We start from the raw sequence: 14,697 nt of genomic DNA on the forward strand, positions 1-14,697 counted from the left end.
TTGGCTGAGCTCCGCCGATATATATATTTGCAAAGAGTTGCATGCATGTCTCGAGTTGTAACTCACCAAACCTTCTTACATAGCCAAAATTTTTAATAGATTTCAATAGATTACAAATAAATTTCATAGGCTGTGTGGTAAGTAGCTTCCTTACCAACCACATGGTTCCGGGTTCAGTCCCACTGCGTGGCATCTTGGGCAAGTGTCTTCTGCTATAGCCTCGGGCCGACCAAAGCCTTGTGAGTGGATTTGGTAGACGGAAACTGAAAGAAGCCTGTCGTATATATGTATATATATATATATATATATGTGTGTGTGTGTATGTTTGTGTTTGTCCCCCTAGCATTGCTTGACAACCGGTGCTGGTGTGTTTACGTCCCTGTCACTTAGCGGTTCGGCAAAAAGAGACCGACAGAATAAGTACTGGGCTTACAAAGAATAAGTCCCAGGGTCGATTTGCTCGACTAAAGGCGGTGCTCCAGCATGGCCACAGCCAAATGACTGAAACAACTAAAAGAGTAAAAGAGAGAGTAACATCCATATTGGATAATTTTTTTAAATGTTTGAATAGAAGATAATGTTTTGTTTTATGTAGACTTTAATAGAAAATATTCTTAATCTTTTACTGATTCATTTAACCCTTTCGTTACCAACCCGGTTGAAACCGGCTCTGGTTCTGTAGCACAAATGTCTTGTGTTCATAAGTTTTGAATTAAAATCTTCCACCAAACCTTAGACACAATTTAGGCTCCTAACACTAGCTGAATGATAAGTAAGTTATTTTACTAAATTCTTTGTTATATTTAAAGTAATTGAAAGAAATACAGAGCATCTCAAAAGAAATTCAGTAACGAAAGGGTTAAAATAAATTCTTTGGCCATAACTTTACTATCCATTACATGTATTGGTGTTAATGAAGCAAAGCACCGGTTTTTATTTCCTCCACTTTTGTTCTTTTATGTCTTGCATTGTGTTTAAGATTAGAATGCTTACTTATTTTGACTCTTCAACATTAATGAAAGTAATAGCAGGACACACCATGGCCAGTGGCACCATGGATTGAAATGCAGTAGATCGATACTAGGGTCATAATTATAGGTGACAATTTCATATGACACCGCTAGAAAAAAACTGCTGTTCAAACCGAAAAGATCCCAGGAGATAATTATATGCAGAATGATGTCACCAAAGCACAAAAGTGTAACAGCAACAACAATGAAAACAAGATCTGGTGAAGTCGTTGGTAAAAAAATTCTGGACAGAAATTGAAATAAACATTGAAAAAATGTAGATTAATTTATTTATTGTCATCTCTAAATTTGACAGGCACAAAATATATAATAAAGTAAAGAATGTGCTAGGTACATAATGTATGTATTGTAACATGAGGAATGTAATAATAGAAGTCTAATTAAGAACAGTAGATAACCAAAAATAATTTTTTTTTTTTTAATCTTTTTCTGTTAAGAAATGTCACCTCATACTTTTTATGGAAAGGCAAGTTACATGATACTGATAGCATGTTATTAAATACCATGTATTATCATTTAAAACACTTTATAACTGTTTAAAACAATCCCACGGGGTTGCCGTAATTGGAATAGCAGAAAAGGGGATAGATCACAACATAAGGTCTATCTAGATGTACCAGTATCTAAATGTCACAAATTAACAACTATCTCATTAGTATAAATTGCAATATATATATATATATATATATCTTTAACTGGGAAAATAAGTAAATCACAAGCATAATTTATATATGTGTGTAGCTTATTCTAAAGATACATTTCAAAAGGAAATTAGTTTAAGACTAATAATATTACTCCAAAGGATTACATTTTTATTCTTAATTATAAGCATGAATAAATAAGAAAAAAAAAATCACTTTAAAAGGACATTATTATAGAAAATTAAATTCTGAATATAAAATAATGACTTTTATTAAATACAATTTCCATACTAAAGGTAACACATTTAGAGATATAAATAAAAATGGTAATATTTTTTTTTTTTTTAATCAGAATTAATTATAAGAGCAGAACTGGGATTTAACTTGATAGTGTTAGAGTAATTTTTGAATTAAAACAAACTAAAGTGTTAATAGTAGTCAGAGACTAAACAGAACTCCAAATTAAAATAGTTACCAATTCTAAAAAATTATGGCGTACATTAAAAAAAAAAAAAAAAAAAAACATTATCAAAGTTGAGGATATATTTGTGTTTTATAGTCCAGTCTGCTTAAAAACTCAAGGAATGTTTACAAAAGCAGAGATTGGGACTTAGGTAATATGGTTTAACAATCTCTGCTGTTTAAAATCCCTGGTGAGCCTATGAATAAAGTAGTCAGGTGCATATAGGGTGAATTACAACTTAGAAAAAAAAAAAATTACGAAATCACACCTAAACTAATTTCCAAATGGCGACAAAAAAAAACAAAACAATAAAAACATTCAAAAAAAAAAACAGAAAATTTTAAAAAACGATTTATCTGACAGGTGGGTAATGTTTATTGGCTAACTCTACGTCTGTAGCAATTACTAGACAATGAGTGAACATAGAAGTGTCTACATTTTATATTTTTTTAAACCATTAACATGGACAATATTATTTTGTAGCAGGGGAAAAACAAACATAAATCCTCTTTGGCTTTTAGGAGAAAGCCGTGATATAGAGATAGATTAAATGAGAGGATTAGATTATCCCTTGTACAAAATTAATATTGTTTTATAATCTAAATTAACTGCACTCCATACATATACACACGTGTGTGTATAGTAACAGTAAGGACAAAAATGTCCAACACTTAGAAAAAAAAATGCTTTTACATACACACACATTATGACTGTGTGTGTATATATATATATATATTATATATAGTGTCAACACTTGACGGACACAAATATCAAGACTAGACCTAACATAGACACTTATTACTTTAGAATATATTCCAGTGTAATGTCAACTGTCAATAGCTGTTACATTAATATAATAAACGACTTCCTAGCATAACCAGCAGAACTGCCTTGGATTTGAAAGGGAAATACAGTGGCAAGTTGTGATGATGCTCATGCCTTTCCATAGGGCATTAGCAATGTAAGTGAATACCACTCACCCCCCGCACAAACACCAGAGGAAATTGAAATTGCTTCACAGACATGGTTTTGTTTTCATTTTTTCTTTTTTTTTTGAAATTTTTTTTTTAAACTTACAGTTACTTGCAGAAAACATGTCATCGCTACACATTAGCACAATAATGTCAATATAGATCAATATAATCTAATGTGTGAAATTATTACAAATACCAGTTATTTTCTGATAAACATGGCAGGTTAAAAAGAAAAATGTGTTCTTGGATCTTGCTTATCTCTCTACACGCAGTGTGTAGAAACACCTTTAAAACAAACATTCTTATATTCTTAATTCCAGTATTAGGTTTTGGTTTCCTTTTTTTTGTACTTGTTCTTGCTTGTAATCCAGTACAAAAAAAAGTTTATCCGCATTCATAACATCTCATTGAATAGAAATCCAGTTTGCCAATATTTATATGAAAGGGAAGAGAAGGGAAGGTAACAGGGGCAGGGGAAAAAAAAACAAAAAGCAAGTTCGATGAGAAGTGAATTAGTAGCTAATTGTCAATGTGACAAAAAGGAAAAGAGATTAAGAAAAGTACAGATAATGGTCAGAGTAATGGAAATGGGAGAAAGAATGTAAACATATGATGGCTTTATCCGTACAGATATATATAAAGCCATAGAACCCGACCAAGAGAAATTTACGCATACATGCACAGCACCACCACTAAACAATACAATATTGAGCTTCAGATTCGGGAGTAAGTAACTCAGGTGGAAGGGCTGAAGGAGATAAAACACAAGAACATATACAAAGAATGATAGCTTCTTGTTTTTCCCCCAATTTTTTCCCCCTCAAAGTGATAACCAGAATTAAGCAAATCAATGAACCCACTTTCTACAATAAGTACAAAGCCTGTAATTTTTGTGAAGATAGGGCTAGTAGATTACATTGATCCCAGCATGCTAACAATTCCACAAGCTTGGCCATATGAGAAATTTTAAAAGGGAGTCATCAAGAAGGGCTTTTATGATGATGAATAACACCTCTAAAATTCTAACTAGCTGACAGCCAGATTTCATGGCACTTTATTAATCCTAAGCATTGCCATTATTATAAGATACTCATGACCAAAAATTACTTCAACTAAAGTGCCTGAAAACTATAATAAAAACTTCATCTATTTTTACTTTCAGCCTTTAACAAACCTTTTCTGCCTCTCTCATTACCAGATGAAATAAAATTTGTGTGATATATCATAAAGGTAGTGACAGGTAGATAGAAGGGGAGCAAAGAAGAAAGCTAGATTAAATACCAGAACAGTAAAGAGCTTTTTTTTTCCCCTTCATTTTGTGTTTAAATTTCATGAGGAAGGAAATATTCCAAAAATAAAATTTTCTCATCCCACTTTTAAAAATAAAACATATCCCCAAAATATTTATCAGAATAGTTGTTGTATAGCTCAGGATTAGTTTTGATCAAAAAGAACTATAACCAAAATACGTGCCAACAGTGACCATCTCAACTTTGGCAGAAATGAATACTAAATACTTTATCTGTATCCCCATCCCACCTTTTTTTTTAAAGTTAGCAGGGAGTAATTTAAGGGAGATCTGTTACTTTTTCGTTAGCTGAGTAACCATGTAACGGTTCCATTATCCTTCAAGGAATCAGTTGCTAATTTATAGATTCAGCACAACTGATGGAAAAAAAAAGTCAATGAATAAATAATTTAAAAACACATGGGAAAATTAATACAAGGAATGTGCACACACCTACCTGATATCCCACCCTCTATACGCATGCACATGTATATCATGACTCATACACTCTTCACTTTCCTGACAAGTTTGTACATAATTCTATGTACTGTACGTGCCCCTTTGACGAGTCGTAGTGCACCTGGGCACTATACACAATAATTTCATTATTATTTCTAAGGAGGAGACAACTCTACGCAAACTAACGTCATACCACTTATGATAGATTTTGTACCTAGCAAATTCTCGGGAGAAAAGTGCTATGGTTCACACGCGTGTAAATTAAAAAAAAAATACAGCGTCTGCAGTACCTAAAATGCCATGAGGTTTCATCTCTGAAAATCAGTATCAGAGTGGTTAATTGATTTGCAAGACTACAACTAACACTAAACCATGTAAAAAAAAAAAAAAAAAAAAAAAAATCTTTTTCACTAACATTACTGTCCTCACTGAAACTTGCCAAAAAACAAAAAAAAAAAAAAATCTACCCCTCCCACACACTCTCCTCCCAATTAATGGTTGAGTGGTTGGCATCAAAGCAAAGGATATTCCATCAAAAATGAGACTAACAAATATGGCTTGAGGTTTTTTTGGAGGTTTTTTTCTTTTTTTCTTTTTTTTTAGATTCATTCATCCACATCTTGTGTTTTATTTGCAGGTTTTGGTTGGGGGAACTTTATTCTTTGGGCAAGTGGTGGTGGTGGTGGTGGTGGGGATTTGCTGGGAAAAGGTGGGGTTAATGGTTAAAACAGCCACTAATTTTTTTTGACTTTTTCATGTGAGACCTTTAGTTTTCAGTACATATATAATCATTTTAGTTTGTTTTCAAAAAAAAAATATTTTCAAGTGGATCTTGAACCCAAACTCAGAACTTTATAATAATCAAATCATTGCAGTGAATTACACCATATCTTTGGTAACTGGCATTACCAAAGGGAGGAACACTACCTCAAAAAAAAAAACACAAGGTACATATCTAACCTTCTGAAGTTTTTCAAGTTCAAAACCTAACAAGAAATGTTCATAAAAAGGTGTGTGTGTGTGTATTTGTATATGCATGTGTAATTCAGTGCATGTTGAAATTGAAATGAGTATGTATGTGCATTTGTGGGTATGTATTCATCTGTGTGTGTGTATATGATATACATGCAATTAAAATAGAGCATCTGACAAGGTAATAAACTATATCAAATCAATATGAGAATGAACATTATAGTAAGGTGAGTGAGGAACTTGCTCAACAAAGAGGGAGGAACATTGCTAAACAAATTTCTCACTATCCACTTTTTATCTTTCTCCTTCACGTCTTCCTCTTCTCTTTTTTACTCTTTGTTTCCTCTTCTTCCATATTTTGACCCCCACACACACACCTACCCTAGGGATCGTTTAACACCGGGTCTCGTACAACCCACTGCGTCCAATGTAACGAACCCACTTAATGACATCGTGGTCATTGTAGTTGAGTTTTGACTCGAATACTTTCAAGTAGCGAACTTTGAATCCGGAAGGTGCAAATGGCACCTGGAAGGAAGAAAAAAAGAAAGAAAAAAAATGTAAGTGTAAACAAACGCATACAGCAATGACAAAGAAACTGAAGGGAACATTCAAAAATGCAAAAATATAAATAATCATGGTTTCCTTTAGCAATGGTAAAAGAAAAGGGAAGTTCATACCTCAAAGTTCATTGATATTGGTGGACGTGTCCATTTTTTCTTATCATTAGTATTCAACAACTCAATCTCTGCACTCAGTTGGCACTCTTTCATTCCGCCCATCCGCTTAATTCTGTAGAGAGAAACAGCAGAACAGACAAATTATTCCAATGGGTTCAGCTGGTGTTGTTAGCAAGTACTTTTAATTCCCTACACACACGATTGGCAATTTTGATTTCCATCCGTCTTCCCATATAAGAATGACTGGGATTCTTTTGGAAAGTATCGTTCATTCATCATCGTTTAACATTTGCTTTCCATGCTAGCATGGGTTGGACGGTTTTGACTGAGGGCTGGCGAACCAGATGGCTGCACCAGGCTCCAATTTTGATCTGGCAAAGTTTCTACAGCTGGATGCCCTTCCTAACGCCAAGCACTCCGAGAGTGTAGTGGGTGCTTTTTACCTGCTACCGGCACAGGGGCGAGTCAGGCGGTACTGGCAATGACCTCGCTCGAATCTTTTTACACATGCCACCGGCACAGGTGCCAGTAAGGCGACATATTTATTTTTTTCATCTACTTGTTTTAGTCATTGGACTGTGGCCATGCTGGAACACTGCCTTGAAGGGTCCAGTTGAACAAATCAACCAAGTGCTTATTTTTCTACTAAAGCCTGCAGCTCATTCTATCAGTCACTTTGTCAACTGCTAAGTTATGGAGACATAAACAAACCAAGACCAGTTGCCAAGTGGTGATGGAGAACAAATGACACACACATACTGTGAAGTGGTTGGCATTTGGAAGGGCGTCCAGCTGTAAAAACTATGTCAAAATGACCTTGCTTGCGCTGGTGCCACATTAAAAGCACTCAGTCCACTCTGGTGTTAGTAAGGGCATCCAGCCATAAAAACCATACCAAAACGGACACAAAAGCCTGGTGTTGTCTTCAACCTAGCTGGCTACTGTCAAACTGTCAAACCCATACCAGCATGGAAGGTAGATATTAAACATTGTTGATATAATTCACACACACACACACACACACACACACACAACAGGCTTCTTTCAGTTCCTACCTTTCAAACCTGCCCATAAGGCTTTGATCAGCCCAGGGATATTATTGTAGAAAACACCAATGCAAGACACTGCACAGTGAGACTAAACTTAAAACATAGTTAGGAAGCAAATTTCTTACCAATTATATTTTAGGTGCTCAGCCTTATTGGGAGCCACTCAACTGAACATGTAAAAAAATGTAACAAAACGCCTGATTGCTTTAATTATATGGATAAGCAGAATTAGCTAAATCTATCTTTCTAGTCTGAATTTGCAATTTGATGAAAAATGAAATATAATAAAAACGGGCCCTAAAACAGAACAGTACTTTGATCAGCACTAGGAAATCTAATTCCTCGACAAGAAATTACAATTAAATTCTATTCTCAGATTGACAGTTTTTCTACAAAATACATTTCCTCTCCTGTGCTTTGCTGTCTCCTACTTTCTCTCTCCTTCATTTGTTCTCCCCTCTGGCTGAGTAATGTGTCACCTCTGCAGCAACAAGCCTGTTTCTACCCTCATTTTTAATCATTCTCACTCCTTCCTTCCCTTGCCCTTACCTCTGGCTAGGTAGCCATGTATTTCCTTTACAGCAGCACACCTCTTTCTTGTTAACTTCCACTATATCTCTAGGTAACTGTTACTACCCTCATTCTTCTTAACTCTTTCTCTGTTTCTCACACTTTTTCTCTTCCTCTCTCTGGCTGGGTAACCATGTACCTCTGCTACAGTAAGACAATCTTTTTTCTGCCTCTGTCACACTAATCTTTCATCATCTGACAAGATCACCTCCTTCAATGCCCCCTCCCCTTGCAAAGTTACTTGGTGACTGCCAGTTGTGGTGTCACATAAAAAAAAGCACCCAGTCCACACTGTAAAGTGGTTGGCTTTTGAAAGGGCATCCAGCTGTAAAAACCACACCAAAATTGCCCTCACCTGTGCGAGAGCCATGTAGAAAAGCACTCAGCCTACTCTACAGAGTGGTCAATGTTAGGAAGGGTATCCAGCCCTAAAAACCATGCCAAAGCAGATACAGAAGTATGGTGCCGGCTCCTGCCTGGCCAGCTTCTGTTAAACCATCCAACACATGTCAGTATGGAAGGAAGACGTTAAATGATGATGACACTGATGTCCAAATAAAACTGTAGGTTCTACTGCCTCCAAGAGACATCTTCTCTTCAGAAAATATGCAAGTAGTAATGGTAAGTTTCATAGAAAGTTATAAATAATTTTGATTAAATAGCGGACTTTCAAGAATGGAAAAATATTAGGTAATTATAACAATTTCTTGACTCATTAGATGCTTTTCAAAAATGTAACTATGAAATGAAATGAAAGGTAAAATCAATACCACGTTATGATAATCGATAAATTTATGCATCAAAATAGAAATAAAGTAGTTATCTTACTAAATCCCTCCAAATTCTTGATTAATTTCAAGAATTGAACCCACCCCCCAAAAAAAAAACAATATAGGCAGTGCATTTTTGTTAGAAATATAGTTGTAAAAGGGGTTAATACTCACTTCCAAACAATAGCATTCTCACTGGCTTTATATTTGGCCTTGCCCTTCATACATATGACTTGGACACCGCTTGTGTTCAGTGGCGTTGGGATACGAACCTAGAAATTGAGATATTTGTTGATTTTAATAGATTTTTTATATTTACTTTCTTACACAAGTTTGAATCATGGAAAAGTAACAACACTTTCACACATCAGAATGAAAGACTACAGGCATATGTGTACAAAGACAGCTCACTGAGCCAGAAAATAAGCACTATTTCTTCTTCAGAATGGAAGGTTTAGTATTATTAAGAATATTCAATGGCACAAGAGAAAAAAAATACTTAATATCACATATATATATAATGTACTCTGGACTTTGTATATCTGCACTTGAATATGTGTATGCTTTCTACATTGTAATATCATAATATTATGTTGACCAACTGTAACATTGAATATAGAACATATGTATGTATATTGATTTATATTATTATGTATATGTATATATATATGTATAGGAGTATGGGTATATACACTCATATGTATGTGTATATTATATATTATGGGTATGTACCCACTCTTACATGGGTGTACCTCCTCTGATATTCATATTTAATTTAGTTTGTATTTCATAATCTCTGAAGAGGCCTTGGGATATTTTTGTAAGTGTCTCATTTATAACTACATATTGACCTATCACATATAGCTAATATGAGCATAATGAGACACCCATATCTGCATGGCCGAAACAGCTGTAAGATGTAGTTTATATTTATATTTATTTATATTCACTTATGCATACTGTACTTATTGTATCATATTACTCTTTCATGTACATTGTTTTGTTCTATATTATTATGTTTGACCTTAATGTTCATATGTAGTGGTTTGATAAATTATGTGATTGGGTATTATCTGGTAGTTGATCATTGATTAAGATGTGTTTCTCCATTTTCTTATTTTGTATATATATATATTTATCATAAAACTCATCATATATACGAGTTTCCATTACAGTTTCTGTTTACTAAATCCATTCCTAAGGCTTTGGTTGATCCAGGGTTGTAAAAAGAAGACACTTGCCTTAAGTGCTTTGCAGAGGGACTGAACCTGAAACCACAAGGCTGGGAAATGAACTAGTCATGTCTAACCCTAAAGGCTATTGAAAATAATGCAAAGTCGAACTAGTTTAACCCCTTTCATTACCAACCCGGCTGAAACCTGCTCTGGCTCTGTAGTAAAAATATCTTGTTTTCATAAGTTCTGAATTAAAATCCTCCACCAAACCTTAGTCACAATTTATGTTCCTAACACTAGCTTAATGATAACTAATTTCACTAAATTCTTTGTTATAGTTAAAATTGATTCAAAGAAACACAGATCATCTCAAAATAAGTACAGTAACAAAGGGGTTAAAGCTTTAAATAATGATGATATTGGTAACTAAAACACACTTCACAAAGCTGATGGAAAATAATATATTTGAAAAAATGAACAAGAAAAGGGGGAAAGAATTATTGAGGAATTAACAAGCAAAAACAAAAAAGGGAAACCATTTGCAATAAATGATGACTTACTTCAACTTTTTGAGCCAATAAAGATGGTTTGAAATTGGACTTGACCACAACCTTCACCTCCATCTTGTGTCGTCCAGTTTCTCTGACTAGAGGAATTACCCGGAAAGGAAGATTTATATCCTTTGTAGTCCGATACCTGCAAAGAATCAACAGTATTGACAAATAAAAAAAAAATTAAAAAAAAATTTCTGTGTATCTTGTCTGCAAGTCATGATTTATAAAGTTTAGAAATCTGTTTCTAAGGAAAATATGATCTTTGTTGGCAATCTTTGAAAGCTGATTGCTGGAATACCAGCACACTCCATATTTAGAATGGATTATACATCTAGCTTCTAATCAAGGAACCAAGACAAGTCTGAAGATTTAAATGCAAAAATAATATCATAAAAGAACTTCTTGCAACTATCAATGAGCCTCATTTACAACAACACCAAGAACAACAATTCTTTCTAATATAGATGCAAGGCCTGAAATTGGAGCAAGGAGAACAGTTGATTATATTGTTCTTGATACTTGGTGTTGATGGTATTCTATTTTATGTATAAGGCAGCAAGCTGGCGGAAACGCTAGCACGCCGGAAGAAATGCTTAGCAGTATTTCGTCTGCCGTTACGTTCTGAGTTCAAATTCCGCCAAGGTCGACTTTGTCTTTCATCCTTTCGGGGTCGATAAATTAAGTACCAGTTACACACTGGGGTTGATGTAATCGACAATACATTTGTCTGTCCTTGTTTGTCCCCTTGTGGGTAGTAAAGAAATAGATATTTCGTCTGTCTTTACGTTCTAAGTTCAAATTCCGCCGAGGTCAACATTGCCTTTCATCCTTTCAGAGTCGATAAATTAAGTACCAGTTACGCACTGGGGGTTGATGTAATCGACTTAATCCCTTTGTCTGTCATTGTTTGTCCCCTGTGTTTAGCCCCTTGTGAGTAGTAAAGAAATAGGTACTCAATTTTCTCTAGGTACTCTATTTTATCAACCCAGGAAGGATGAAGCAAAAGTTAACCCTGATAGGATTCTGCACTCAGAATATTAAAATGTTTTAATATAACATTATGTCCAAACTAAAGATTCTACCAATCCATTATTACATTGTAATGATTTCTTACAAATTTGGGAGAAAGGAATAAATAATCATATCAATGCAAGTTCTTGATTGGTAAATATCGAAGTCGAAATCAAATTCGGTGACTGGCATCCATTGCTAGTGGAGCACTAAGAGCACCGTACGAGTGAGATCGTTGCCAGAGCAACAAGCTGGCCTTTGTGTCGATGGCACGTTAAGCACACCATTCAAGCGTGATCGTTGCCACGCCACCTTACCAGCACTTGTGCTTGTGGCATGTGAATTATTTGAGCGAGGTCGTCGTCAGTGCCACTGGACTGGCTCCTGTGCAGGTGGCACGTAAAAAGCACCATTTGGGCGAGGCCGTTGGCAGTACCACCAAACTGGCCCTCGTGCCGGTGGCACATAAAAGCACCCACTACACTCTTGGAGTGGTTGGTGTTAGGAAGGGCATCCAGCTGTAGAAACTCTGCCAAATCAGATTGGAGTCTGGTTCACCAGACCTCAGTCAAATCGTCCAACCTATGCCAGCATGGAAAGCGGACGTTAAATGATGATGATGACCCCGGATGGATGAAAGCAAAATTGGTCTCAGCAGGGTTTTGAACTCAAAATGTAAAGAACCAGGACAAACACTACAAATGATTCTGCCAATCCACATAATTAACAATACAGGCATGAAAATGAAATGGAAATTTTAGTTAAGATACCCGTGCCAGAGACACATTAAAAGCACCAACCAATCGTGGCTGTTTGCCAGCCTCATTTGGCCCCTGTGCTGGTGGCACGTAAAAAGCACCCACTACACTCACGGAGTGGTTGGTGTTAGGAAGGGCATCCAGCTGTAGAAACACTGCTAGATCAGACTGGAGCCTGGTGCAGCCTCCTGGCTTCCCAGACCCCAGTCGAACCGTCCAACCCAGGCTAGCATGGAAAACGAATGTTAAACGATGATGATGATGCATAAGATAGAGATTTAACATCACTAACTGGCCCATTTTGAGCATTAGCCCAAGTTTAATTTACTCCCACCATTCTTGACAGTCCTATAAAATAGTCAGGGTCATGACCTTCCTCCTCTAAGTCATTAAAAAATAATAGACAATGTTATCTGACTTCACTTGAAAAAAAAAAAAAAAAAAAAAAAATGAATCAACAGAAAGTTACCTCATTAGTTCAAACTCGCCATCTGGTGGAATGAAACTTATGCTGTGTTCTGTCTCAAATTTGCTGAGCTTCACACACTGATGGAACTGACAATCGTCAATGGCAATAGAGTTTTTGCCAGACGAGGTAGTGCTGCAACAGTAAATAAATAAATGGCATTAGAGGCTGATCATGAAAAAAACAAAAAAAAAACATACTCTCTTTACTCTTTTACTTGTTTCAGTCATTTGACTGCGGCCATGCTAGAGCACCGCCTTTAGTCGAGCAAATCGACCCTGGGACTTATTCTTTGTAAGAATTGATTTTCACCCCTCCATACACACACAAGCATGTATCTGACTCATACATTGTTTGCTTTCCAGACATTTCTACATTATTGCATGTACTTTATATGCACTTTCTGACAAGTTGTGGTGTACCTGAGCACTGTATACAATAATTTCATTATTATTATTATTATTATTATATTCACAGGTTTAAAGGGTCGAGAAATTCTAACGCTTTTTACAAACGGCTGATTGGAATGGTTGACAATGTGTTTGCAATTCAATATTTTAACAAGAAATTAGATGAAGACCAATGTTAGTGAAAAAAAGCGTTGGGAAGAATTAACAGAATAATACAACACAAGAAAACACAAAGATAATGAAACAGCATTAATAAGGTTTTTCACACAAGAAATGATGAAAATATATATCAATTTTAATGTTTCTACGATAACAAAGTAAAATTAATTTCTTAAATCTTCTCCAAGGCAAATTTTTCAAGAAGAAAATCTGTAACAACAAATATTTTAATCCAAAAATATCTGATATCAAAACTCAATGACAAACAGAAATACACTAGACCTGACTAACTATCTAAAAAGATGATGTATCAAAACAAATCAAAATAGATGAACATCTTGTGAAGACCTGTTGAGGCAAGTGAAAATCAAAATCAAAATCAAAATCAAATCAAATCAAATCAAAATAGATGAACATCAATGGAATTTGTATCCTTGTGGTACCAGTGCCGGTGGCACACAAGAAAACCATCCGAACGTGGCTGTAGCCAGTACCGCATCGACTGGCCTCCGTGCTGTGGGCATGTAACAAACACCATCTGATCGTGGCCGTTCGCCAGCCTCATCTGGCACCTGTGTCGGTGGCACATAAAAACACCATCCGAGCGTGGCCGTCTGCCAGCCTCGTCTGGCACCTGTGTCGGTGGCACATAAAAAAAAAAAACACCATCCGAGCGTGGCCGTTCGCCAGCCTCGTCTGGCACCTGTGTCGGTGGCACATAAAATCACCCACTACACTCTCGGAGTGGTTGGCGTTACGAAGGGCATCCAGCTGTAGAAACACTGCCAGATCTGACTGGCCTGGTGCAGCCTTCGGGCTCCCCAGACCCCAGTTGAACCGTCCAACCCATGCTAGCATGGAAAGCGGACGTTAAATGATGATGATGATGATGATCATCATCATCATCATCATCATCATCTGTTTTATATATTTTTGTTTTTCTCATTCCTCTCTTTAAGCTTCTCCTTTTTAATGAAAAATTATCACCCAAAACAGGAGATTCTCTACTGCCCTTCCATTAACATATATTTTCATTGTACACTTCAATTGTTTTTACACTATATTTCTACATAATTTTCAATTATTTGCCTGACTTCATGTATTGTCTTCTCTTTGACTCAATCTTACTTATATAATTTTTTAAAATAATTTTATCTATATCTACACACCTGGCTTTAGGCAAAAGAAAATACAGGAAGATCAATTAATTATGATTTTACTCAACATATTCTCCTCTCAGAGTCACACATTTGTAGCAGTCTTTTAG

General features: G+C 35.7%; 1 protein-coding gene and 1 long non-coding RNA gene across 2 annotated transcripts in view; one reads left to right on the forward strand and one right to left on the reverse strand.

Annotated features, from left to right (window-relative positions):
• Positions 1 to 286: 286 nt before the first annotated feature.
• On the forward strand, positions 287 to 1,877 carry LOC118767322. Its single transcript, XR_005003237.1, has 2 exons — positions 287 to 319; positions 1,773 to 1,877. It is a non-coding gene; the product is annotated as an uncharacterized LOC118767322 (long non-coding RNA).
• Positions 1,878 to 2,018: 141 nt separating this feature from the next.
• LOC115222476 (AP-2 complex subunit mu) overlaps positions 2,019 to 14,697 on the reverse strand; it is a 33,726-nt gene continuing 21,047 nt past the window's right edge. The window contains exons 7-11 of the mRNA XM_029792698.2: positions 12,865 to 12,996; positions 10,633 to 10,768; positions 9,072 to 9,169; positions 6,509 to 6,620; positions 2,019 to 6,356 (exon numbers count right to left, since the gene is read on the reverse strand). Coding sequence (XP_029648558.1) covers positions 6,222 to 6,356; positions 6,509 to 6,620; positions 9,072 to 9,169; positions 10,633 to 10,768; positions 12,865 to 12,996 — 613 coding nt within the window. The 3' untranslated portion in view covers positions 2,019 to 6,221. The remainder of the gene's footprint in view (positions 6,357 to 6,508; positions 6,621 to 9,071; positions 9,170 to 10,632; positions 10,769 to 12,864; positions 12,997 to 14,697) is intronic.

Source organism: Octopus sinensis, linkage group LG20 (genome assembly GCF_006345805.1).
Source record: "Octopus sinensis linkage group LG20, ASM634580v1, whole genome shotgun sequence".
Lineage (NCBI taxonomy): Eukaryota > Metazoa > Mollusca > Cephalopoda > Octopoda > Octopodidae > Octopus > Octopus sinensis.